Source organism: Emys orbicularis, chromosome 22 (genome assembly GCF_028017835.1).
Source record: "Emys orbicularis isolate rEmyOrb1 chromosome 22, rEmyOrb1.hap1, whole genome shotgun sequence".
Taxonomy (NCBI): domain Eukaryota; kingdom Metazoa; phylum Chordata; order Testudines; family Emydidae; genus Emys; species Emys orbicularis.
In genome coordinates, this window is record NC_088704.1 from 17,246,050 (window position 1) to 17,273,516 (window position 27,467).

Sequence of the window (27,467 nt, forward strand, 5' to 3'; positions counted from 1 at the left end):
TAACCATATAATTACTCTCCTGTTGGTAGCCTGAACAGAAGAGAAAACTAGCATTGACTGCAATGGGATCAGGATTTCACCCTCTGTGTTTAGTGTTTGTATTGGGATATGGCTATTGAAAAGGCAACAAAACAACCCCCTGGACCCAACATTGGAAGAAATCTATCAAAGGCTTCTTGAGTAAACATGCCATGATTTTTACTTTCTCCAGCCCCCAAGGAGAGGCCACATGCTCCTAACCAAATATTTCTCACCTCATTCATTGGGCTTCCTCCATTGCTGTTAAAAAAATACAGTCCCTTGTAAATCTAAATACAGCCAAAGAAATGACATTTGTGTGGACAAGTTTTTACCCATTTGCTGTCTTTGGTGATGCCAGTTGCATTTATATGTGCATGTATTAAACTCACTCCTTCCAGCAAATTCCCCTTTGGTTCATTAAAATGCCTTTGTCATCTGCAGGTAGAGGAAGAGTGGTATTTATAAATTCCACGGTTCAGACCAATGCAGACATTGAAAGAAGAGACTAGGTGAGATTGGCAGGTCCGAAGTTTAATGCACATTTTTAGAAATTCTCTGTAGGTTTTTCCTTAGCGCACATTTGGTACAGCATTGGCACATCTGCACGTAGATTTTGTGATTGCAATTTAGGGGCCTGAGTTAGAAAACTTGCCCCAGGGTGGCTTCGTGAATTTTTTGTAACCTCTAAAACCAAAGCATCCGCCCTTGTCTGGGTATGGGGAGGAAGCATGCGTGCTGCATCTCAGTAAGGAAGTGGCGGATTAACTCACTGAAATTCTTGGTAGGATCGTCCCCAAAATAGGTTTACGTGAGTCCTGATCCCTTGGTCACCAGTGTCGTCCATCTAAGCCTTGTATTTGGCTGGAGAGCTGCTGTCTGAGCTGCTGACACCTGTTAGAATTTCCTTTATCCCCAGCTGGGAGTGGCCCCATTTAATGCTTTCCTGTGAGAGTAAAGTTTAATCCAGAACTTGTGTAGTTGTGTTCTGACGTCCAGATCACTCAGAGCTTTACCTACAGGATTCTTGTTCTTCGGGGTCTTTTTTTCCACACTGGCTTCGTATGTCAGAAGCAAATTTTATCACCTTTTAGATCAGTAAGTATCCTTCGAGGAAGGCCCTTAAGGCGTTGTTGTGACTTGAGATCTGGGTACAGTTCCCGACTCTGCAGCAGAGGCAGCATGGTCTAGTGGGTGGGATGCTACTGGGAGCCCGGGTGCTTGGTTCTGTCCCGATCTGCTGCGTGACCTCAGCTGTGGCACTTCCCCTTCTCTGGGCCTCTGGTGGTTGTTTTTTAGTTTAGAATTACAAGCTGTTTGTGGCAGGTCCATCTGTCACTAGGCGTATGTACAATGCTGGAGCAATGGACCCTCAGTTGAGGTCTCTGGTTGCTACTGTAATACAACAGCACCTGTCTGAGCCTGGGTGAATCATAATAGTCTTGTGCCTCAGTTCCCCATCTGTAAAGTGCACAGTGTTACTTCCCTCTCTTTCAGGGGCGTTCAGGGTAAATCCATTAATGTCAGTGTGGCGCACGGATGGGGAGAGCCATATAAATACCTAGATAGAAGAAGCTTAGTCTGAATACCCTCAGCACTTTGGTTCCCAGCGTATTAGTTGCAGAAGAAAAGCTTCGTTTATGTACAGTGATATGCTCCTAATGCTGTCCAAGGGGACCTTATAGAAATGTAATACTGCTGGAATTTCTAGGGCAGAAATGGGCCCAGCTGCAAATGGCTGTCTTAATTAAAATAGTTATTAAAGGCAATATTGAAATGATTAAATTTATCCCCAGGGTATTTTTGCAACACACTCCTAACCTTGGTTGCTATCCAGTATTTGGAGCAGAACACCTCAAATTAGATTACAAACCAAGCTGTATTGGTTCAGGACAGCTGGGCCTTGCATTGTTGTTCTGTATGGCTGGTCAGCAGCCTGCTCTGAAGGCAGCAGGGTTCCAGGCAAGGTCACCACTTGTGTGAGGCCAGGAGAAGGGAGCGTTCAAACTTTTGGAGGTCACCCATTCTGAACAGAACTAAATCTTCATCCTCTTCCCCAAAAGGGAAACGTCCGTATTATTTGTATTATGGTAGCACTTAAAGATCCTACCTGAGATTGGGGCCCTGCTGTGTTAGGCCCTGTGCAATTATACAGTAAAAAACAGGCCCTGCCCCAAAGACCTCACAGCCTACTTAGAGGGTGGAGAAAAAGGAAGGCGTATTACTCCTGAGATGAGGCACTGAGGCACACAGGGATGAAGTGAGTTGCCCAAGGTCACCAAGGAAGTCTGTGGCAGAGCTGGGAATTGAGTCCCAGTCCAGTGCCTTCTCACTAAAATCATCCATCCCCTCTCAGTCTCTGCCCTACGTGGGCGTGGGTAAGGAGATAAGCGACCGTGCAAAATATTGATTCCAGAATCTAAGGGGGAACCAAACCTCTAGATCTTTGGGGCCAAGATTCAGGGTCTGAGTGACTTTTCAGTGTGCTGAGTACTTGGACTTCAGTGGGAGTTGAGGGCACTCAGCACCTTACCAGACTAACCCCTCTCGGGGGGATGGGCACTGGAGGAAACCGTGACACATCGAACTTTTAATGTCCATATCTCAAATATTGATTTGTAAGAGTGACCCATTCCTCCAAAGGGATGCAATGAATGGAGTGTCTGTCGCTTTGTACGTCGCTTCTTGATGCCTGTGCCTCCCTCCCAATGGCCTTCTCTTCACTGCTAAAAATGTGCATTTTTACCTCAGGGTAGCTAACTTGCATAAGCTTATCCTGAGGTTCAAAAGCCGCTGAAGGCAAGACATGTTAGTTTTTAGCATGAGGTAAGCAGCACTATACCCCCTCCATGGAGTGACCTTGGCAAGTTCACATCACAGGAAAACTAAAATGCCTGGTTTTCACAGTTATTTTTACCTCAGGATAGGTCAGGGATATTAGTTACCCTGAGGTAAAAAATGCACCTTTTTTGGCAGTAAAGACAAGGTCAGTGTCTCCTGTATGGGAATTAGCTGTGCAGCCGTTTTCCTCATGCTGCCTATCGGCCCCACTCTCATCTCACCTCCTTTGGGCTTCAAACAAGCCCATTTGAGTCCTAAACGTAAGTGAAAAAGCAAAAAGCTGTTCTCCTCCATCCCTCCTGAGAGACAGGGTCACTTTCCTTTCAATGTTCTCTGCTGTTTGCTGGGAGGGTGAGGTCTTTTGGGCTGCCCATAAATCATCACTTAGACTCATGGGCAACATGCTGAGCATAGTGTTGTCAATCGCAGGGAGAGGAACTGACTCTGGCCTACAGAAAGGGCGGCAGAGGGTGAAACTGAACCATACGTTGGATCTTTGGTTGGGGCATAATGTCTCCAGCAGCTGTGTTGGCAAGCTCTGGGCTGCCCTGACCTGTTAATGTTCTGATGGAATTCGCAGTCCGCTTTTCCTTAGCGCATCTTGGTGACCGACCTGAAGATAAAAGTTGAAGCAGGAAATTCACACACTGTCTAAACTAGTTCATTTCAACAGAGAAGCAGTAGTTGTGTAATTTGTTATGTGCAATGCCACTTCAGTCAATCTTCTTATCTTTTCTCAAATAGGTCACTTAAAATCTAACATTTGGTGCTTTTCCGTTTGCTCATGTCGGGAGTGTTTGTTATAAAATGAACATTCTGCTGTCTGTTCTTCATGAATAAATATTAATGTCCTTTCCTTTCACATTGTTTTCAATCACTTTGGGAACTTATGAACATGCACATTGCCAGATGGCTTCAGATCCAGGCCAGCTAGTCCAGTGTCCTATCTCTGACAGTGGCCAACTGCAGAGGCTTCAGAGGAAGGTGCAAGAAACCCTGCAGTGGACAGATATAAAATAATCTGCCCCCCAGGTAGTCCTTTTAATCTTTAGTAGTTAGATTGTGTTAAACCCTGAAGCATGGGATTTTGTATCCTTTCCAAAATTCTGAGTATCTTGTTATCCATATAAATGTCAAAACCTTTTCTGAATGTTGCTAAGTTCTTGGTCTTAATGATATCCTGTGGCAAGGAGTTCCACAGTCTCATGTTTTGTGTGAAAAAGTATTCCCGTTTACATCAGTTTTCAATTTACCACCTTTTTAATTTTGTTGAATGTCCTATTGTTTTTGTTTTAGAGAAAGAAGTTCCTGGTCTACCCTGTCTAAACCATGCATTACTTTATATCCCTTTTATCATGTCCTCTCCTATTTATTTCCTTTCTAAGATAAACAGTCTCAATCTCTATTCGTGAGAGGTTTTCCAGGTCCTTAATAATTCTCGTTTTCCGTCTCAGAACCCATTCTAATTCTGCAATACCCTTTTTGAGATGGGGTGACCAGAACTGTGTACAGTATTCTAGATGAGGCTTCCTTATCATAGCATTATGATATATGTATAGATTATGGACACACATTTTCAAAGCTTAGGTTACCCAACGTTTAACTCCTAAATCCGGATTTAGGCACCTAAATAAAAGTGGCCTGATTTTCAAAGGTGCTGAACACTGTAGCTCCTTGAAGTCAGTGAAAGATCAAAGGTGCTGAGCAAATGTCTCTCTCACTGACTTCAAGGAGCTACAGGTGTTCAGCACCTTTGGAAAATCAGGCCACTTTTATTTAGGTGTCTAAATCTGGATTTAGGAGCTTAACGTTGGGAAACCCAGCTTTGAAAATATTGCCCCATAATCTTTTGTAACCTGAACTTTGACCTTCAGTTTAAAAAAAAAAAAAAAAAAAAAAAAGTAGTGAATGGAAGGAAAGGATCTGAATAATAGTTCCCTACATGCAGTTTGCCATGCTAGAATTGCAGAAAAGTTATGAGTGCCATGAAAGCTTAATTTAGGATCTTTGATTTCCCTGCTAGTGTTGATCGTCAAGCCTCAAAAGTTATAAATCCAGATCCTCAGCTGGCCTAAATGGTCATAGCTCTATCAGGGGAGCTTTGACAACTTAAATCGCCTGAGGATCCAGCCCCATCTACTGAAGAACCACTTTATATGTCTCCTTATTTCCTCTGTCCTATTTTAGTTCTTGCTCAAATGACAAAAAATTAAAATGGTTTTCAAGTTACTTCATTAAATAGCTGGATTTAGGAGTTGAGCTGAGTTTTGTGTGTGCCTGTGATACAGCAAGCTTGTAATCCTGCTCTGAAAGATGCTTCCTTCAAAACCCATTCCGTTTACAAGCTCCAGGGCTATTGTTCTTGTCTAGATCTGAGCCATAGGGTTTGTAGGATGCAAGGGTTAAGAGACCACTTTTTTCTAAACAAAAAGACAATCTATTCTCTCTCCTCCTCTTTGCCCCCCCCCCCCTCCCGGCCCAGCTTTAGCTCCTACATCATAAAGTTGAAGAAAAAAATCTGCTCTGTTGAGGTCCGAATTTGGTCAAGTAAACAGTGGCCTTGTGACTGATTAGTTAACTGGAGACAGTGAGAGCAATTCATCAAGGGAAGAGGAGGGTTAAACGTTTGTTTCAAGACTGAAGCAGCTGAGGATCCTACCTCCCATAGTCCAACTGTTTGTCTTAAATGATCATTTTAAAGTTTCTCCATGGCTCCCCATACAATTCTGTTACCTTCTTTTGAAGAGCCACCTCCTATCAGGAAAGGAGGTTTTGGTTTTGTTTTTGCTGGACCCTTGAATGGTTGCTTAAGAGAAGTAACTCTAGGTTGCATAAATAGAGCAGAGGGAGAAATTAAAAAAACCCATAAAGAGAGACAGCATGATACATCTTTCGTTCCTTATGGTTGTTCTCCACTTGCTCATTGTGTCTCCAAATGGTTTGAGCAGAGTGTCTCTGTCTCCTTGAAAATTGCACTTTGGAGTCAAATGAATCTTTAATTGCTAGCACTGAGATCAGCACAGTGATAGTTTAGGATGTGTCTGAGACCGTATTTGCGGTGAATTTAAAAATAAACTTGAGCAGGCAAAATGTGACGGGATTTGTATTTATAAATAAGACTAACTGAAGACAGTCTGGGGGTCTTAAAAACCAAACCTGCTGAGTTTGTCAGCTCGTCTTTTCCTCTTTGTTGGTGAACAGCCTACAAATCCCATTGGAAATGACAGTAGCACCTCCAGTACTTACAGATGCAAAATGCCTGTTGTTATGTGATCAAACTTAAAGGGAAAAATCATAATGAGAAACTCCATGCATGGGCTGAGCTATCTTGCTGTTTGAACAAAAGCATCATCTTGCCTGCATCTAGCTTTCAACAAGAAAGGACAATTTACTGTTCATTTCTGTATTTCAGTAACCGCTAGAATCGGAATTCAGAACCCTATTGTGCAAAGTGCTGTACAGACAGACCCATCCCTCCAGTGAAACGTTTACAGTCTAAATAAACAAGACAGACAAAGGGTGGGAGAAGGAAATCTCAATATCATCATCATCATCCCAATTTCACAAATGGGGAGAGTGACACGGGGGTGAAGTGACTTATGGAGTCTGTAGCAGAGCTCAGGTCTCCCACGTTGCAGCTGAGTGTCTGAACCGTAACCCACTCTGTCCTCCCTCATTCTTGTTTTAAAGCTAGAGATGTTGTGTAATAAACACAACTTTTATCAAATGCTCTGTGTGCATGATTGACTATAAGGTGCTTCAATGACAGTAGAAAAGCATTCAACATAATACAGTAGAACAGCAGCACAATGCTACCTTGCGTTTTAGCCACGTAGTGCACAGATAAACACTAGCTTTGAGGGCAAATATTAGGTGTATCTTTTAAGGCACGGGTATAATATGATGCAATAAAATGATCATTGCTTGGTGTTTCTAATTACCTGAGCTGTGCAACACTGCTTCCTGATTATGAAGCTGATAGCTGTCCGGTATGCCATGTCCTTGATGGTATAAAAAAATGTTTGTATCTTCCCTCCATCAGGTTACACTCTAGATAATGAAAAGCCCACAATTAGCAGGATGTGTGCGCAAATATCTCCTTTTTATAAACACATTAGGGTGTTCAGCACATGATGGAAGATCCATTAGCAAGCTAAAGAAGGCACAAGATTTAGGATTTTGGTGAGTTGATAAACACCATTTCCAAGTACCAGCGTAAGGAGTTTATCTTCCTGCGTCCCAGCCTTCTGTCTCTAGGTATTAGAGGGGGATTAAATAAAGCATTCAGAGTTCAGTGCAGTTTCACTATTGTTTTCCTAACCTTAGAGCTACACTCAGTCACTGTGCAGATATGGATTGCACTACTTTTGTACTAACCAAGGAAAAAAGTCAGCTGTCCCTAGACTGAGTAGAACAAACAGATTCTTAAAAACTTGGGCTGCTGAGGATTTTTGTGGAATAGAAGCCTTCTGTAGGGGAAGCAGAGACAGAAGCAGCAAACTCTGGAAGGGCGGAGAAACTGCCTAAACGTTATGGGAATTGGAAGCTGTTTTAACAGGACATCAGAACCCATATTTACCATCATGTAGGTATCGCTTTTAAACGTGGGCTTTCTGTGTTGGAGTTGCTGGATTTCTTGGAAAGCTGTGTTTTTAGCCATTTAATTTCTCAGTGTAGTGAGCAACTGAGTTGCATTTTTGTTACTAGGTACTTTCTAGAGTTGTGCCATGTATAGAAGGCTTTGGGAGCAGGGGGTGCCTGTGGGGCTACGCAGAAGTTCTGTGCCCTTGTGTGATTGAGTGGTGGTGTCAGGTTTGTGGGAGGAGCAATTACATCATTTCCCCCCCCCCCCCCCTTTCTCCTTCATTGATCTGTTTTGAAGGATTCTGCTCAGTGTCTGAGCACGGTAGTTTGGATTGCTGAGTTCTGGTGTTCCACTTCTGAAACATGAATAACCTCACATATGTTGTACTGAGACTAATATATCCTCATAATATGGTGTAAGACCATTTAATAATGCTCTGAGCATTAGATCTTCCATAGCACTGTGTGAACAGTTAGATCAATGAGGTTACTTAGGGCCTGATTGTTCCAGTCTGTCTTACCATGAATAGAACCGTATTTTATAGGTAGTTTGTAGAGTCCTCCTAGAGTAAGGTATTACTAGACATGAGTTAAAAGTATCCAAGTCTGACCCCTTAATAAGCTTGTTTTCCTGCTGTGATCTCTGGTTTGCAAATCTCATGAAATCATTTTTACCCAAACTTTCTAAAAACTCTGGTTTCCCCACACAGCAACCTCAAGAATACTGAGTGTATTGCAAAAAGGGGGACGCTCCGTTTTTAGTCCTTGGTCCTGGATGTGCTGAGTGGTGTGTGTGAAACTGCATTAAAACTTTAGATCAACATGAATTCCTCTTTCTCAGTCATCAAAGGGTGCTCTAAAGTCCAGAGCTATGTGAAATAGACCATCTTGAGTGCCTGCTGCTGCCAGCCTCCCTGTCCTTTCCCTCAATGTCCATCTCCACAACCCCTTCCTTCCTTGTCTTACTCCTCTTCTGTTAACTCATCCCCACCTTGTTCTGTGTGCTCTTGGCCCTGATCCTGCAGTCTGATCAGTGTGGGTAGACCTGTGCACTAGTATAGAACCTCACTAAGACTATGTCTGCCTATCAGTCGTACTTCTATTGTCCACATTACCACAGTATGCACCTCGGAATCTTCATGTGTTTATCTTCACAACACTCCTGTTATCCCCATTTAACAGATGGGAAACTGAGGCACAGAGAGGCTAAGTGACATACCCAAGATCACAGTCTATGGCAGTGTGTGGCATCAAACCCATCCTTCTGCAGTAATTTGAGCATTGCACAAGTGTAAGGGTCTTCCCATGGAGATCAACCTGCAGGACCGGGGCCTTTGCTTGTATGTTGTATCCTTTCCCGTAGCCCTTTGTCCATTTTGCCTATTTAGATTGTAAGCTCTCCAGAGCAGGGGTTGTGTAGTTGTACAAAACCCAGAGCATTGGGGCCCTAATCTTAACTGAGTCCTACCCCAATGCCAATAATATTAAATGGGTCTATCTTCTCTGGCTTTTGTCTTTCAGAGTCGCAGTGGGTCCACGACAGAACTTGCCTCGTATCACGTTAAAAGGCACTTTCCAGGGGGCCAAAGTTGTCCGTGGCCCAGACTGGGAGTGGGGTAATCAGGATGGTAAGGATCGTAGTTCCACTCCCCTTCCCCTCCCCTACACACACAACCCCCCTCCTTACAAAATCTACTATAAAAACAGTTTGATACCAAGCTGCTAACTGCAAATGCACACTACAGCAGGGAATGTGTTGAAGCTATTCAGATGCTACTGATTTTTTTTTTTATTAATAGCTCTAATTTAGTATGTGTTTGCTTGTATTTATTCATTTCTGTGGCATCTCTCTCCTATCTGAGGCCTGGTCTACACTACAAACTTAGGTCGACATAAGCCATGTTAAGTCGATCTAATAATGTATGTGTCTACACTACCAAGTCCCTTTCACTAACCTAAGTGGCCTGTAAAGTTGACTTCTGTACTCCACCTCTGCAAGAGGCGTAGCGCTTGATGCGACACCCACGGGTCGACCTGGGGATAGTGTAGACGCTGCGTTGTATAATTCGAATGAATTGGCCTCCAGGAAGTGTCCCACAGTGCTCCGCTGTGACCGCTCTGGAGAGCACTTTCAACTCTACTGAATGTCAGCCAGGTGTACAGGAAACAGCTGCTCCCCTGTTAAAGGTCCGGGAACTTTTGAATGTTCATTTCCTGTTTGATCAGTGTGGAGACTGGAGAGCTCGCCAGCACAGCTGATCATGGAGACTCAAGGCCGCAAACGCTCTCCAGCATGGAGTACACAGGAGGTGTTGGATCTTACTGCTGTGAGGGGAGAAGAGTCTGTGCAGGCAGAGCTCCGATCCAGCAGAAGAAACGCTGACATCTATGCCAAGATTGCACAGGGCATGGGGGACAAGGGCTACACCAGGCACGTGCAGGAGTGCCACATGACAATAAATGAGCTTCAGCAAGCGTACCAGAAGACAAGGGAGGCGAACAGTCTTTCTGGTTCTGGCCCATAGACATGCCGCTTTTATGAGGAACTGCATGCGATTCTCTGCTGCGACCTCACCGCGCTCTGTGGATACCTCCCAGGAGCCTCGGGTGACCTCTGGCAACAACAAGGAGGACATTGTTGAGGAGGAGGAGGAGGCGAGTGTGAGGCAGGCAAGTGGAGGATCCATTTCCCCCGACAGCCAAGAACTGTTTTTAACCCTGGAGCCCATCCCTTCACAGGACCAGTTGGTGGCAGAGCATGATGCTGGGGAAGGCACCTCTGGTGAGTGCACATTTCCAGTCAAACTGTAGGGGTTACATGCTATTATTTATGTTTAATCTGAACAAAAAAGCAGATGTACTGGGTATCGGTGGCCACTCCAGCTACGCAGAGGGTGCTCTCCGAAAAAGACTGTTTTATGTGCACAGGGATGGCCTGGGAATCCTCCATGGAGATCTCTAAGAAGCTTTCATGGAGGTATTCTGCAATCCCTCGCAGAAAGTTTCTGGGAAGGGCTGCCTTATTTCATCCACCATGGTAGGACACTTTCCCATGCCACTCCAGTATTAACTCTTCTGGCATCGTTGTAGCACGCAGCATTGCAGCATAAGGACCAGGTCTGTACCCAGACGCTTGCAGCATCAGCTCCCTTGCCACCTCTGTTACGCTCAGGCGAGTGATATCGCATAGGGTCACCTAGGGGAAACGGGAAGTTTTCAATGCTAGCCCTTAAGCTGCAAACAATTCAACAAGTAATCTGCCTCCCGTTTGGTGAAATCTGGCTGTCACAACCACATTTTCCCCAAATGTGCCATAGTTGTGATTGGACGGGATCACCGGGTATTGCAAGCAGCATTTGAAAAAAAAAAGGGGGGCGGCTTCCTGTTTGTCTCCCTTCCCCCCCAACCCAGTGCCGCTTTTGTAAAAAATACTAACTATTTGGGGGGCTTTACACTGGTGACTGTCCTCAAGTACCATCCAGGTTGCTAGGGGAAAGGGTTTTTTTCCTCACGTTCCAACCTGGGATCCCAAGGATGTCTTCACAAAAGCAGCAGCACAAGGCCTCTCGCCCATGCCTCGTGGCTGGAGCAGCAAACAGACTCTTGCAATAGCCAGCGGTTGTGATTATGTTGTGGCTTGCAGGGAAGTATATTAAGGGGTGGGTTTTTTTTAATTTTTAAAATTAACCTTGCACCACAAACCATGTGTGCACGGTCCATGCTACCCTTGTGCTTTGCATTCCTTGCAGCTGAAATCTTGTCCATCGGCGCATCCTCCACACCGGGACAGAGACTTTCCCAGAGTAGAAGGCGGAAAAAGACGACTCGGGAGGACATGTTCAATGAGTTAATGCGCGTCTCCGAGAGTGACAAGACGGAACTTAGAGCATGGAGGGAACAAGAGCGTGCCATGCAGGAAGAGATGCTGCAGATTATGAAGGAGCAGTCAGACATGTTGAGGCGTCTGAGGTTCAAGAAAGGCAGCTGGATACTACAGTCCCTCTGCAGCCAATGCTGAACCTGCTGCCATCATTGCTGAGTTCTACATCCTCCTTCCCCAAATGGCCTATGAGGCGGGGAGGGGAGAAGTTCAGTATCTCTTGCACTCAACACCAGGGGAGGGTACAAGGACCAGAAGGCGCCCGTTCCCACACCTTTGATTGTTGTTGCAGTTCATCTGTAAGCAAGCTTTCCTTGTTTCTCCCCCGCACAGGGTCATCAGCCCTTTTGCCCCATTGCTTATTTTATCTTACTTTTCTTTGCTGTCTCTGTGTGTTTGTGTGCATAATAAAACTTAACGTATTGAGAAGAAAAGGCTCTTTATTCATTCAACACATGGTGGTTGATGGGGCTGGAATTTACAGGGGAGAAAATGCAATGGAGGGGACAGCTTGCTAAGGAACAATACAGATAAGTCGCATTATTCTGGCTCATTGCTGAAACTGGCTTTCAAAGCCTCACGGAGACATAGAGCCCTTCGATTTGCTCTTCTTATTGCCCTGGTGTCTGGCTGATCAAAATTGGCTGCCAGGCAATCTGCCTCAACCCTCTACTCCGGCAGAAACTTTTCTCCCTTTTGTTTCACAGATATTATGGAGCACACAGAAGGCAGCAATAACAATGGGGATATTGCTTTCACTGAAGTCTAATCTAGTAAACCAACAACGCCAGCAACCTTTTAAACGACCAAAGGCACATTCCACCACCATTCTGCACTTGCTCAGCCTATGGTTGAACCGGTCCTTAGTGCTGTCCAGGCTGCTGGTGTACAGCTTCATGAGCCATGGGAGCAAGGAGTAGGCTGGGTCTCCCAGGATCACGATTGACCTTTCAACATCACCAACAGTTATTTTGCAATCTGGAAAGAAAGTCCCTGCTTGCAACTTTCTGAACAGACCTAAAGATGCACGCATCATGCACCTTTCCTGACCATCCCATGTTGTGTCGGTGAAACAGCCCTTGTGATCCACCAGCACTTGCAACACCATTGAGAAGTACCCTTTTCGGTTTATGTACTCTTTGGCTAGGTGGTCTGGTGCCAAGATAGGGCTATGCATTCCATCTATTGCCCCACTGCAGTTATGGAATCCCATCGCGGCAAAACCATCCACTATGTCCTGCCCAGAGTCACTACCCTTCTGAGCAGAAGTCTGTTAATGGCCCTGCAAACTTGAATCACAACAGATCCCATGGTAGGCTTACCCACTCCAAATTGATGCCCCACTGACTGGTAGCAGTCTGGCGTTGCAAGCTTCCACAGAGCTATCACCACTCGCTTCTTCACTGTCAGAGCTGCTCTCATTTAGTATTGCTGCGCTTCAGAGCTGGGGAAAAACTCTTGGCACATTTCCTGGAAAGTGGCCTTATGTGTTAGCAAGTTGTGCAGCCACTGCTCATCATCCCATAGCTGCATATCAGTGTGGTCTCACCGGTCAGTGCTTGTTTCCCGGGCCCAGAAACGGCGCTCAACCATGTCAAGATGATGCATGACTGTCACCAGCGACTGCGAATTGCTCCGCTCTGTCTTCCAGCAAGGCTGTTTGCGTGGCATCACTTTGTTCCACACGGCGGCTCCTGTACCGGCTGTGTAAATACTGCAGGATAAGGTGCGAGGTGTTTGTAATGCTCACAACAACAGTGTACAACTGAGCAGGTTCCATGCTTGTCATGCTATGGCATCCGCGCGGGTAACCCAGGCTTGCGAAAAATGCTTGGTTTGTTTGCCGTTGATTTCAGGGAGGGAGGTAAGTGCACCATGGGAGGCTAACGCCATGTTCCCATAACCACCCGCGCCAATGTTTTGGTCCCATAAGGCATTGTAAGCCCAACCCGAAATTCCACTCGGCTACGTGCATTGTGGGATAGCTACGTGCAGTGCAGTGCTCCATGGGTTGATGCAAGCCCTGCTAGTTTGGACGCACTCTGCCGACAGATGAGCATAGTGTGGACACGCAAGATTGACTTGCTTAAGTCGAAGGCTCTATGTTGACTTACATAAACTCAGCGTAACTTTGTAGTGTAGACATGTCCTAAGTGACACTCAGGTACTCATTCTCTTTTGCCACTGAGGGCAGGACAAGAGGCAATGGGTTGAAACTACAGCATAGCAGATTTAGATTAAATCTCAGGAAAAACTTTCTAACCATAAGAACAGTATGACAATGGAACAGACTGCCTAGCGAGGTTGTGGAAGCTCCTTCGCTGGAGCTTTTCTAAAGGAGGCTGGAGCCATCTGTCTTGGATGGTTTAGACACAAATCCTGCATCTTGGCAAGGGGTTAGACTTGACCTTTATGGTCCCTTCTATCCCTATGGTTCTATGAATATATACTGTTAACCCGCTGGGAGGTAGGGCAATAATACTGTGCCTATTTTACAGAAGAGGAATGCTGTGGTACCCTTGCACATTTATATCAGGCTGCAAATTTACGCAACACTTCACAGAATGTAGAGCGACACTCTGCCCCAAGGAGCTTACCGTCTCAGTGGAAGTGACCGTTTCTCCCTGATGATCGTCAGGTTCTCTGTTAATCCTTTTCTCTTCTTTATGGTGCTACGGTCCTTCATCTAGATCAGTGGAGACCGCTGTTAACAATGGTCAGTGGTGAATGGCCTCTGCCTTCTATATGAATTGTAACTGCAGAATTGAAAATGCAGGAGTGAGGTGAGAGAACATATTTGTGACTGTCTCTGGTCCTGCCCTAAATATAATCATCATCTATTATGGGCCTGAAATGAAGTCCGATGTCAGTCCTTCCACTGATGTCATATGTGCAGTAGTTAAAGAATCTTTCCTGTACATGCATGTTCCAAAGCCCTGTCTGTGGCAGTATTTACAGCTTGTTTCCCCTGCATGAATTAGCTGTAAAACTTTCCGGTTGAGAATAACTTTTTTTGGTGGGGGCCAGATTCTCAGCTGGTGTAACTCCGCATCACCCCATATGACTTGAATGGAGTTGCATACATTTATATCAGATGAGCTTCTGGCCCTCGGGTTTTAGTTTCCTAGAACCACCACAATTACATATTTTGCTGTTTGGGGCAGGTTAAAAGTGTAAATAAAGGTAATAAATCCTGTAAACCCTGTCAGAGGACACTAGTGAGCTGAGTTAATTAATCTCACAGCCCCATGTGTCTTATTAGGGCATTAGCAGCCAAGTGTGAAGTTTTCTACTGTAATGATCTCACTTTTAATTTTGCTTCGTGGCTTCCATCCCATCCCCTGCTGCCTGAAACCCTCTAAAGGACATTAGCATTGACTGCCGCAGAATTTGCTGGTTAACCAAATGCTCCCCTCATGCTGGACTGAGCTCCTCCAACCTGATATGGGCTTTGGCAGCTGTGTTGGCTGTTTGACCCTCTGACCCTTTTATTGATTGTTTTTCTTTCTACCTCAATCTGAGCCTAAATGCCCCTGAAATGAAATCTGGATAACGGCAATCTCCCTGCTTTATAGTGAAGGATCTGAAAACCGATGGACTAGGGGGAAGGAAGGATGGGTGACGTTTATCTAGATCCCGGCTGACCTTAAGAAATGCTGAATGCTATTTGTCACTTGTCGCTGCGTTCACATTGGTCAGGGTCCAGAGCACCTGCTGGGTTTTGTGTGTCTGTAAGTGCCAAGCGCACCTGTGGCGCTGTATTCATGAACAAAAAACAGTACCACTGGGGAGCCCTCACCCCACCAGAGGGGTGTTGGAGGGGGAGGTTATTTACCTTTACCAGCCTTTCGGTCGCCTGTTGATAGTTGTCTTGGTCCAGCTGCGGAACTTGCATATTTTTCCTCCCGGTGTCCCTGCCTTCACCTCTCCCCCAACTATTTTAACCAGGCTTCATGCCCCACCATCCTCTTCGGCCCATATCTTTTCCCCTCTGGGCACAATAGAAGTTGTGTGGGGAGGGTAAGTCTCTCTCTCTCTTGTTTGCTCAGTAACAAGCTCTAAGCCACTCCAATGGCGAAGCAAATGCTCCTGTTTCACTTGCCCAGCCAACAGCTGGCTTTTTATTTAAACCTTTAAAGCAGGAAGGATCCCACTGCCTGGACAGAATTCTCCTTCACTGCCCCTTGGAGAGCTCTCGACTTCCCCTCCTCCTTTTCTTCTGCCCTTGCTCCTCAGAGAGCCGAATCCGGCGAGCCCAGGACAATTGCCTTCCCTATTGTACAGCGCAGGAGCTGAGGCACAGAGACGTGAGCGGACTTGCCCAAGTTCACCCAGGGAGTCTGTGGCAGAGCTGGGAATTAACCCCTGAGGTTTAATCAAGTGCTGCATCCACTTGTTCAGTGAGGCCTTTATCCTCAACCTGCCACTAGTGTGTTTAATTGCCTCTCGTGTGCTTCATTGGCAGCTCAGAATGCTGTCACCGATGTGCTGCGGCATCTCTCCACTGGGTTAGTGCAGACTGCTTGCTCTGCAAGACGCTGGCCCTGCTCAGTGGAGGGGAATGTGGATTGGATGCCTTGTCCCTTCTGGGCTGACTTTTTGCACCGACTGGAAAAGTCTTTTGGCAGATGAAGATTGTGGCTAGGGGCCGCCTCCTAATCTTAAAGGCTCTTTTGGGCTTAACTGTGAAGGTTGCATCCTGCAGACACTGTCGGCAACTGATATGAATTGCAACTACTGAATATGGACTGCCTGGCTGTCAGTTCAGTTGTTCAGCTCACTGCCTAAGAATGGGGTTGTAGGTGTGAATCACATGCTGAGCTGCTTGTGTCTGCTATTCCTGGGGGAAGATTTTTCAGAGGCCATGCAGGGGAGTTGGGCACTCCATTCCCATTGTAAGTTGGTAGGAGCTGGGAGTCAAATTCTTAATTCTGTCTTGAAAATCTCCCTCTTAATCAGTGATGGAATGGACTGGGAACGTCCCCTGGGCCAGCTGGTCCTCTTTTACATTGCACAGTTGGCTCTTGTTACGGGTGTGTCATAAACGCAGAGGGCAGCACTGCTCATCTGAGGATTTCCAAGAGCCTCGTAAACAATCATAGCCTCAGAATCGACCCAGTGAGTTAGGAAAGTGCTACTGCGCCCATTTTAGGAAGTGGTAAACTGAGGTAGGAGATTTGCTCAAGGTCACACAGTGAGGCAGTGGCAGATCTGGGAACAGAACCCCTGAGTCGACTACCTATCCCTTGATAGCCCACACTGCCTCTTGAGAGAGTTTTTCCTGTAAGCAGAGCCATAAATACTCGCCTAATCTGGGGAAGCTTGTTCATACCCTTCACAGTCTCCACACCTGTAGGGAAGAGGACCGTGAAACAAAGCTTGTCCTTGTTTGCTTGACTCACGAATGATAGGAGAGAGCAAGAGAACTGGGTAGGAGTTGAAAGAACTGCCATGTTTCTACCTGGCCACAGTGTGTCGCCTTCGCACCATGCGTTGTCTGTCTAGACAGTATTTCTACGGGTCAGGGAAAGTGGCTTTTTGAAGAATCCTCTTGTAGAGTGTGGCTTTTGCCCATCCATGCTTGCAAGCGGAAAGGTTGTCCAGCATTCATAGAGTCTTATGTAATGATTCTCTCTCTGAACCAGCAGAGATTGGGGTCTGTAATAGCGGAGTTTCCCCAGTTAAAAATAACCGTGCACTCACACAATGCCCTTTGCAGCATGAAATGAAATTGCAAAGCTCAAGATGGAAAAACATAAAGGTGCCAGGATAATTGCAAAGTCTCTTGATTTTTTTCCCCTCTTCCTCTCCCCCGAAAGAAGGGATAGATGGTTGTGGGGCTCTGTGCTGTATTCAACCAGCATGCTGCCTGCTAGCAAAGCGTGCGTTTGCGTTGGTGTTGTGGAGTCAGCCTGTGGGCTCCCAGAAAGGGCCCTGCAGAAATCCTACCCAAACCCTCACATGCAGAAATCTCACTACCACAATCTCTCCCTCCTTCCCCATGCCTAGCTGGTGGCTTTGTGCCCACTGTTCTGTGGTATTATTTTATTGGAGAACTGACCAGTGCATTCATTTGTTTTGGCCCCACTTTCTTTCTTTCTCTCTCTCTCATTTTATTTATTTAAAATTAAAATGCCACAGAAAACATACTTTTTTTTTTAGATGAGGATAAAAACCAAAGCCCTAGTCATTTGGAATCATTGAAAAACATCCCCTGGTGCACTTTTTGCATAATGTAGAGGTCTTGATCCCCATGTCCAGGCTAAGTTCTAGTCTAGCTAATTACATTCTGCTGATATAAATCTCTCCACGGATTCAGAACTAAATACAAAACTCACTCTTAAGATGAGCATTCATACAATAGCCATCTCAGTCTCATCACTTTATAGAAATTTAAAAAACAACCCAACACTAACTTCCAGTCCATTCTTGCTGGGCTAGAACAAGTGATTCTTGTGATTACTCCTCAAGGAAGGTGCTCACATACCATGGTGATGGAGATTTAGATGATATTTTATCGTCCCTTCCTGACCTAAACTACTGAATAGGGAAAGATGTGGTCTGAATATGGGACTGGGAGCTAGAAATGTCAAATTATTGCTTTGAAATTGACTTCCTTTGTAGCCTTGAGCAGATCATAGAAGCTCTTTTTTGCCTGTTTCCTTATCCATAAAATAGAGATGATACTAGCTATTTCCCTTCACAGGGAATCAGTTAATTAACATCTCTGGAGGACCGTAGGTACGCTAAGCATTATTAGTCAGTAAGGCTCTGGTGTTATGTCAGACAGTGAACACCTGAGTGGCAGGCGAATATCTGTGTATTAAGGCTCTGTGGGAGTGTAAGTTAGCTGGTTCTTATTTCTCTTTTTAAATCAGGTGGTGAAGGTAAAACCGGGAGAGTGGTGGATATTCGTGGCTGGGACGTGGAGACTGGCCGCAGCGTGGCCAGCGTCACGTGGTCTGACGGCACCACAAACGTTTACAGAGTCGGGCACAAGGGAAAGGTGGACCTGAAATGCATTGTGGAAGCATCTGGCGGCTTTTACTACAAAGAGCATCTCCCGAGACTAGGTATGCGGCATGTTGACTTTAGAATATGGGACTGTCGTAACACTTGGTCATTGTCAAACATGCCTGAGCATCTCTCACTAAAGCCCATCCTGATTTGGCAGAGAAGATTGAACAGCTAGATGCATAAAGTTTCCATGTAACTACTCTGAAACATGTAACACATGCCATTTAAACAATAACGGGAGTCGAAAAATGGGTTAGTCGGGTAGCCTGGTCCTCCAGTGATATGAGAGTACTTGTCTGTGGACATTTGGTTTGGATACCAAGTCCCATTGGCAGGAAAGGTACGTAGAGGCCAATTAGTTGCTTGTGTAAATGTAGGAAACTCTCTGGGGCGTGTCAGTTACCTGAGCAGAGAGTTCAGTGTAATGGAAACCTTGCTAATCCAAGGCTTCTCGTCCTTTCAAGCTGTAATGAGGCAGCCAGTGCTCCTGTGTTTGGAGAGCCTGAGCTGTGTAGTCCTGCTGCACTGGCATGCTGGGGGGACTGTGGCTTGAGGGAGGTTTTGAGAATCCAGCACCCAAATACCTCCCCTAACTGGGAAGATAGGAATGTAGCCGTGGTAACGGTGATGTCTAGTTCAACACTGTGCCTCAGCCTATCTCCGCTTCCAAGGCTCTAGGGAAATGAATGAAGGAATCAACACAGAATTGGTTCTGAAGCCTTAAGGTTTCCCCTTAAAGCCCACTGAGGTATATATAATCCAGGCGTTCAGGGCCCAATCCTGCTCCCCTTGACGTCAGTGGAAGGATAGCCACTGGCTTTGCTGGGGGTAGGATCAGGCCCACACAGGCTGTGGTCCAAGCATCAGGGAATGGAAGGGTTGGGCAGGGAGTACATCTGGGCAGAGAACACGAGTGAGACCCTCCATAAAGCAAGATCTGTACTTGCCTATGGAGGGAGCTAGTCCTCAGCAATGTTGGGGAGATGTTAATTGGTGGAAGCAGATGTGGGAGTTTGGTGTCACCAGGGGGGCAGCTTTTCAAATAGATTCCTTTCCATAAGGGACCAAAATGCCTTGGCAAGAAATGCCCCCTTCTTGACTTCTAGTATTATCCAGTTAGGGCCAAATCCTGCTCACAAAAGTAATCCCATAGACTACTTTGCTGTCCCACAGTGTGCATGTCCACGCCTGCTTGAGGAAAGCGAGAAGGATTTTTGGCCTTAATGCTGTCCTATTTCCCATTCATTGGGATGTTAGAAAGGAGCTACAAATACAGATGCTTTACTTTGTGTATGTGTGGGGTCATTCTTCTGTTCAGGAAAGCCTGCTGAGCTGCAGAGGAAAGCAAGCACAGAGAGGCACCCCTTCCAGCATGGGGACAAAGTGAAATGCCTGCTGGACATTGACATCTTACGAGAGATGCAAGAGGGGCATGGTGGCTGGAACCCTAAAATGGCTGAGGTACAGTTATTTCCGCTCACTGCTGCCCTTAGAGAAATTACTGGTTGCTTAGGCTAAGAAATGACCAGAAACTGCGTGTGTATAACCTATTACCTTCTGTTCTAAATATATAGTATAGCGCAGTTGTATTCTTTAGTGCTAGAACACTGGAGTGAGATGATTATTTCTAGGTGCATATAAATCTGTATTGCAAGATATTTGCCATACCTAGTCTTGCAGATTCTAAGAGCTTGATCCAAAGCCTGGAAGTCCATGCAAAAACTCCTGTTGATTTTCAGTGAGCATTGGGTCAGGTCCTTGAGGGTTGGGTTCCATTCCCTTCTCAGCTCTGCTGTAATGTGTGTTAATGCTAATGGCAGTTACACGAGGTCCCCCACTGGAAGAATTATCCCTATTTGTGGCTAAGATTTCCCTGTCCGTATGTTCCTGTTGGCGCTTAGCTGGTTCTTTAAATCTTTGTTTTGAAGCAGCAACCCATGTGCTGTCATCAGTTGTGTTCTAAAGAAGTTCAGACAGTAGATCCATTGCTGTAGATGAAAAGTAAATATAAATAAGGCCTGTTAGTGGAATAATTAGAGTAATTCAAGGGACCATTTCTCCATAGTGGAAGGAACAAGAAAGCTGCAGAAAATAGCAAATGCTGTGGGAAATGTTGTAATTGCAGGAGAATGGGGCAGTCATTTAATAATAAATAAATAAATAAATAAATAAAATGTAGATGCCTGATCTTGCAAACCCTTAACTCTTATTAGTAATTCCTTTCACACCTGAGTAGACTCAAAGTCACTGGGATTAACTGTGTAAAGGGTTTACAGGACTGGATCACTGGCCAAAATTTTAAAACCCGCATGCTTAAAGCTACCTACCTGAATTGAACTGTCATGTTCTTGAAAGGTGCGGAGTACCTGTATTTCCCATTGACTTTAACGGGCTCCGGAGTTGGTGAGCACTTCTGAAAAAGTTCTGGGGGACTCATAACCTGGGACCAACATGGCTACAACACTGCAGACGTTAAAGTCAATGACAGTCTTTTTGCTGAGTTCAGTGAAGGTTGGATAGAGCCGTTCAGAGTCTAAATGTGGGTTTGGGAGCCCAATATAAGGTCCCCTGATTCGCAAGTCACAGAGCTGAAAGATCATTCAGCTATAAGCTTTAATATTCAACTCTAAGGCCCTAACACAAATCATAGAATTGTAGGACTGGGAGGGACCTCGAGAGGTCATCTAGTCCAGTCCCCTGCATTCATGGCAGGACTAAGTATTACCTAGACCAGGGGTCGGCAACCTGTGGCACGCGAGCAGATTTTTACTGGCACGATGCTGCCAACCGGGGTTCTGTCCACCGGCCCCGCTCAGCCCACTGCCGGCCTGGGTGAACGGAACCCTAGGCCAGCAGCAGGCTGAGCGGGGCTGGTTGCCGGGACCCCGGCTGGCAGGAGCCGGCAGACGGAACCCCAGACTGGCAGCTGCTGGTCTGGGGTTCTGTCTGCCACCCCGCTCAGCCCGCTGACGGTCTGGGGTTCCGGCCGCCGGCCCCTTGCCAGCCGGGGTCCCAGCCATCGGCCCTGCTCAGCCTGCTGCCGGCCTGGGATACCAGCCGCTGGCCCCACTCACCTCGCTGCTGGTCTGGGGTTCTGGCAGCCGGGGTCCGGGCCTCCGGTCCTGCTCAGTCCACTGCCGGCCTGGGGTACCGGCAACCAGCCCAGGGCTCTGCTCCTGGCCGGGGCCCAGCACTCTGCAGCTGCCCCCAGCTTCTAAAAAAAAATCTCGCATGTCTCGCACCCCTAGAAAGGGCATCTCGCACCCCCAGGAGGTGCGTGCACCCCAGGTTAAGAACCACTGCACTAAACTGATAAGATCTGCATTTTAATTTAATTTTAAATGAAGCTTCTTAAACATTTTAAAAATCTTGTTTACTTTACATACGACAATAGTTTAGTTATATAATATAGAGTTAAAGAGAGAGTCCTTCTAAAAACGTTAAAATGCATTACTGGCACGTGAAGCTTTAAATCAGAGTGAATAAATGAAGTCTCGGCACACCACTTCAGAAAGGTTGCTAGACCATCCCTGACAGGTGTCTGTCTAACCTGCTCTTAAAAAACTCCGAAGATGGACATTTTAATGCTGAATGCTAAATTAATTGATTGATTAATGGAGAGATCCATCTTTTCCCTGCCCCCACAAATCTATTCATTTGGGATTTAATACGTTGCTGAGGTCGCCAAAAATAGGTAGTCATCCTTCAGTAAATTTACCATCAGACCACAGAGAAGATAATGCAGGTGTCTGAGCAATGTCACTGTCCCATCGGACATTTGCTGTGGGGCCATAACACCTTTTGGTGACCTCTACTGCATAAATGAAAAGCACTTGGAGCCCTGACTGTGGGGACACTGCATCCAGGCACCTAAAGATGACTCCATAGGGGAGGGGCGAGAATCAGCATGAAAGAGGATGCATGCGTACACACTCACAGCGCTAAGATCTGCTCAGTCTGAGTCCGTGAGATGCATTCAATGCAAGCCTGGTGAGAACAGATACAATTCCATTCCAGTTTGAGTCTGAAACAATACTTTGCTTGTTTGCTTAAAAAGAGGACATAAATAAAAGTAGCAACCTTGAAATCAGAAGTCCGGGCGAACAATTTTTCCCCAATGAATACCATCCGATGGCAACTCAAATCATGCCTCTGCATCAGCCAGTGCTATGCAGCTCGACAAGGTCTGTTTAGCAAACAGTATCTTGGCTGGTTCAGCGCCTGCCCATTGGGGTCCTGGTCCCTGACTAGAGCTCCTGGGTGCTGTGGTAATACAAATCATTATTAATAGTTAGGCTAACCAGTGAGCGGCAGATCCTTGGCTGGTGTAAATTATCCTAACTCATCAATATTTCTTTCTCCTCTTTCCATATTTAAAGTTCATTGGCCAGACCGGGACCGTGCACAGAATCACGGACAGAGGGGATGTCAGAGTCCAGTTCAACAGCGAAACCCGCTGGACTTTCCACCCAGGAGCTCTGACTAAGGTAAGTGCTGATGTGGGAAACTGGGCAGAACAACAGCTGTGCGCAGAATGACAATGACTGTGGCCCCCTAGGATGTGACATAATTAGTCTTGGACAAGTGCCAAAGAAAACGCTGCTAGACTAGAGAGAGAGGGGACAGGCTTAATTTCTTTCCAGCCATCAAAGCTAAGAAAATCCTTGATTTCTAGCTCTATAAGCTCTTGAGAGAGTCTGCGAAAAAGAAGTTGGAGTTCAAAAGGAGGGAAAACTGGTAATCGGAAGGATGTGATTTTTAATGCCCATCTCCTACAGAAGGATGCTAACGTGGATGAGAGAGGCATAGGTAGTGTGGGGTTGGTTTCCCTTCTTTTACAGTGCGGCTCTTCGAACCACTTGCACAGATTTCTCCAACAAAAAGGTTGTGGGTAAAAGGCAAAAATAACGTAGGGTTTGTATTTACCTAAATAATTTGGACTCTGTCAATAACTAAGCTGAAAGTTGTTGACAGACAAAATCTCGTAACAACTAGGGCTTGAGCCTGCTCCTATAAGAGCTAATGGGAGCCAAACTTCTTTTGATGTCAGTGGTCGTGATCAGGTCTTTAATGGATTAAAAGTTGGAGTGCAACATGGAGGTGAAATGGTCTCCCTGTCACATCTAGCGAGCACCTTCTCTTTCTCCTTCAGATTTGTCCTTAAAGCTGATCTGCAAAAACTGGGTGGGGAATTGGGTCTGAGCATGGTGGAGTGTTTTTTGTTCGGTTTTGTTTTCTTTTTTTTAAAGGCCTAGAAGGTCTGGTTTTGTTCTTGCTTGTGTCAGCATGAGCATTTCAAGCCTTGTTTGCCCTTGGATGACTCTGGAACTGGACAATTAGTGAAATAATGTGGAAGAGTGAAAGCTGAGCAAGTGGGGGGAGGAAGGGAATTTGTAGCTAGACTATTTCAAGCCCTGGGTGTGGGGTGCAGTTGTTGGTTTGTAGTTAGTTAATATTTAACTCCAGTGCCCAGTTAACGTTTTAGAGAGAGGATGTCTCTCCTCCTGACCCTTTCAGTTTATGGTTTATTGTGAATACACCTTCCCTGAGACACCAGGGAAGACCAGATGTGACATGCCTGATACTTGTCAGGTTAAAAAAATCAAGCAGGAAAGAAATTAGCCCAATTTTTAAGAAATCCTTTGTAGCTCACCTTTAAATCCCACCTCTTCCCATGATCCATCCATTTTCTCATCAGTAATTTCCCCCTCCCCTGTTAACCTCTGCCTTGGGTTTTTGTGCGTGTCTGTTGTTTGGGGCCAGTGGCTGATGGATTTAATCCTGTTGGATAACTCCCTACTCTTCGAGTGGCCCCATTGACTTCAGTGGGGCTGTTGGTCAAGAAAGGGTCTAGCCAGTGCTCGTCAGGGTAATCGGAATCTGCTCATTAGGCTGTCGATTTTGGGACCAGCAGATATTCTTTATCAACATATGTAAAGTGTAGACATATGGGACTATCTGTGTTTATTATTGATTTCTAATAATGAGATCGGAGGCCCTGATTCAGGAAGGTAATTAATCACATGCTGAAATGCTTTCCTGAATCAAGGTCTGAGTGAGCAGTGCAAAAAAAATTCCCTGCTGACGTTAGTTCTGGATTTAAAACTGACTTGCTTCTGCAGCAGTGATGCCGCTTTCTGCGTCGCTTTCTCTGAGGCTCTGTGTTTTACTGGCATAGATGATGTCTGCCAGAAGCGAGTTTGAGTCATGTGCCTGAGAATTCGCACTAATCACATTTTATATTTGCATGCGTGCTTGCGCTAGTGCTGCTCGTCCAATCAGGGAACAAGAGCAACACCATGTGGTTTATCTGACCAGTTGCACCTAATCAGTGACTCTATCTGGTATGAAATGCTTGCGTGTCCCCTGGTTTCTAGGGATAGTACCCCCTTGTCAACCTTCCTGGGCCATACCATTGCCTACGCTGCTGTTGTGGCATGCCTGGCCTCTCCTTGTTCACAATTTTTCCCCTGGTGTGAATGAGTCAGGACACAGCAGCTTTACTCATAGGAAAGGGGCAGTAGCCGTCTAAATTGCATCTCCATTCCCAGGGGTGCTGCCTGGGGGCAGTTATTTAACTCTGTGTTCGTCCCATGCAGCACTCTGCTTGTCAGGAATCCGAGGGCCCTTTGTGGGCCTGAGAAGTGGAGAGGTGGCTCTAAGCGGACAAGTCCCAGTGATCACCGTTAGGGAAGCTACTGGGGGTTTTCTTTTTAATTAAAATGAATCCCCTGCTGGACACACACAGCCCAGGAGAAGCTGATGAGCCTCACCCTCCAAGGGAGGACCTGTATGAACAGTGCAGCCACAATGGGGGGCTCCTGCTTCCTTGCACCTGTCTGAATGCCACGCAGGCATGTTAACCTCTCGCTCATCTTTGGCAATTCCTTCTGGTTGTCTCCTTCAGGTGCTTCTCTTTTCCCCACACGTTTGCTGTGCCTGTGTGTCTTGTCTAGGCTGCTGATCTTTAGCTCTTCCTGGCTTCCGGCAATAACACCTAACCCTTAGCAAGCACCTGTCATCGCCAAAGCACCTGACAAACTGGAACTAACCTTTTCTTTCCTCTTGCTCTCTTGGCTTCACACGCTTTCTTGCTGCATTCTTCGGTCACTTCTGGCTTCCCTTCCCATCTCTGCCTGAATGCTCTGACAGATACAAGTCTTTTTTTGTCCAACTCCTCCCATCTTGGGACCCTGCTTTATAAAGTTGAGGTTGCCAGCCTTCCCTAACGTGATCTGGGTCTTGGAACGTGGATGGGTTTAAACATACAATTGGTTATGTGGGTGATGGGCATAGATGAACAAATTGCTCCCTCTCCATAGAGCAGGAGCATCTGGCAAAGGAAGTAAATGGATGATCTCCGACTTCCCATTTCTGGTGGAAATAGCAAACACAGTTAATACCAGTAACAGAGTTAACTATATCATTGAACTCTGAGTGCTGCATCTGGCATGGAAAGGGGGCAGACCTGGGGAAATCCCTGTGCAATCCCAGCTGATATTCATGCGCATAAAATCATGTGAGTGGGTGCAAAAGAAAATTGTGCTGCCCTCAAACCATTTGCCCTGCCTAATCCTGCACATGGCTTTTTTTAAATAACATGACTGATGTTTTTGCAAAGGTTAGTGCTTTATGGAATTGTTTTGTTATGGGTTATCTTTTTTTTCCCTTTCTTTTTTTAATGCCTTGTTTTTTGTTTGTTTCATCCCCTAAAAGCATATGACTTTCTTTTTCTTTTAGCTCAACACCTTTTGGGTTGATGATGTTGTCCGTGTGATAGATGATATGGAAACAGTGAAGCGATTCCAAGCTGGTCATGGGGAGTGGACAGATGAAATGGCACCTGTGAGTGTGCTCCAGTTCCAAGACAGTCCAGTAACTTGCAATTTCTAATCCATTAAGAAAAACGTTAGCGGCTGGATATGCTAGCCTCCTTGCTCTTTAGCACCCCCTATTGGTCAGTGCATGGAGACACGTGGGCATGCTAATGGCTTTCGGAAAGAATGTTGCTTAATGTGTCTGGTCCTCAGCAATGTGGCCCCGCAGCAGCATTCAGAAAATGAGGGCAAAGGGGGGGAGGGGAGGGAGAGACACCTGCCAAAGGAGAGGGCTACCAGTGAGTTTAAAATGAAATTCTGCTGAAATTTTAAGCAAACAAATTTAATGTCTCCCTCTATTTCTTCTCTAATTCTCAAGGGTGAGGGACAAACCATTGCAAATGGAAAACTCTCCTCTGCTCAGACTCATGGGGCTAAAGAGCAGAATACAGGGTGCTCCATAAGTAGCAAAATGCACAGCAGAGACTGTGTCTGACTCTTAGGGTTCTGTAAACCATGCTTTGTTGTTTCACTGGCTTCCTCTCCAGACGTTTGTATTGTATCTTGGAGACCCTCTTCCCCTTGTATGTGAAAAGACATCCGTTTTGTATACAACCAAATAAGAAGCTGTTGAGAACACTTGTGTATTCTTCAAGTGGGAGTTGTCATCTGTTGTGTCTCATTGAATGCTTCTCTTCACACGCTAGGAATGCTGCCTGGGAATCCACCCTTAGAAGCGTTATCTTGGTTTTGAAAAGCAGGAAATACATTGCTTTCCTTTTGAAAAACAAAAAAAATCTCTTCCCATTGCAGACGCTAGGGCACATTGGCAAGGTGATCAAGGTGTTTGGGGATGGAGACTTGAGAGTGTCTGTCGGAGGGCAATCCTGGACCTTTAACCCAGCTTGTCTCACGGCCTACCAGAGAGACGAGGATGCAAACCTCATGACAATGGAGAACACCAAGGAATCCAAAAGTGAGAGCGGGGGGGGGAGATGTGGTCCAGTTCTGGCCAGGGCTGAAAAATAACCACTGTCTCTTCCTAGGGTAACAATAGTATTTCTCTTCAGAACGTGTCAGATGTTAACTGACTAATGACTACATCACCCTTCTCCAAGCAGAGTCCCAAAAATCCATTTTAACCAAATCAGGGGAACACCCATGGCCGCAAGGTTAAGCCACAGGACTAGGATTTAGGACTCCTGGGTTCTTTTCCTGACTGTTTCTTAGGCTCGCTATTTTGGCAGTGGGTAAATGGCATAACCTTGTGCCTCAGTTTCCCAGTCCATAGCATGAGTATAATGATGCTT

The 27,467-nt window shown here is 45.8% G+C and overlaps 1 protein-coding gene across 1 annotated transcript in view; it reads left to right on the forward strand.

Moving 5' to 3' along the window:
* The window catches only part of MIB2 (MIB E3 ubiquitin protein ligase 2), a 112,629-nt gene that overhangs the window by 59,989 nt on the left and 25,173 nt on the right, over nucleotides 1-27,467 (forward strand). The window contains exons 4-9 of the mRNA XM_065421211.1: nucleotides 8,965-9,071; nucleotides 18,202-18,396; nucleotides 19,659-19,801; nucleotides 22,720-22,827; nucleotides 26,081-26,185; nucleotides 26,971-27,133. Of these exons, the coding sequence (XP_065277283.1) occupies nucleotides 8,965-9,071; nucleotides 18,202-18,396; nucleotides 19,659-19,801; nucleotides 22,720-22,827; nucleotides 26,081-26,185; nucleotides 26,971-27,133 (821 nt within the window). The remainder of the gene's footprint in view (nucleotides 1-8,964; nucleotides 9,072-18,201; nucleotides 18,397-19,658; nucleotides 19,802-22,719; nucleotides 22,828-26,080; nucleotides 26,186-26,970; nucleotides 27,134-27,467) is intronic.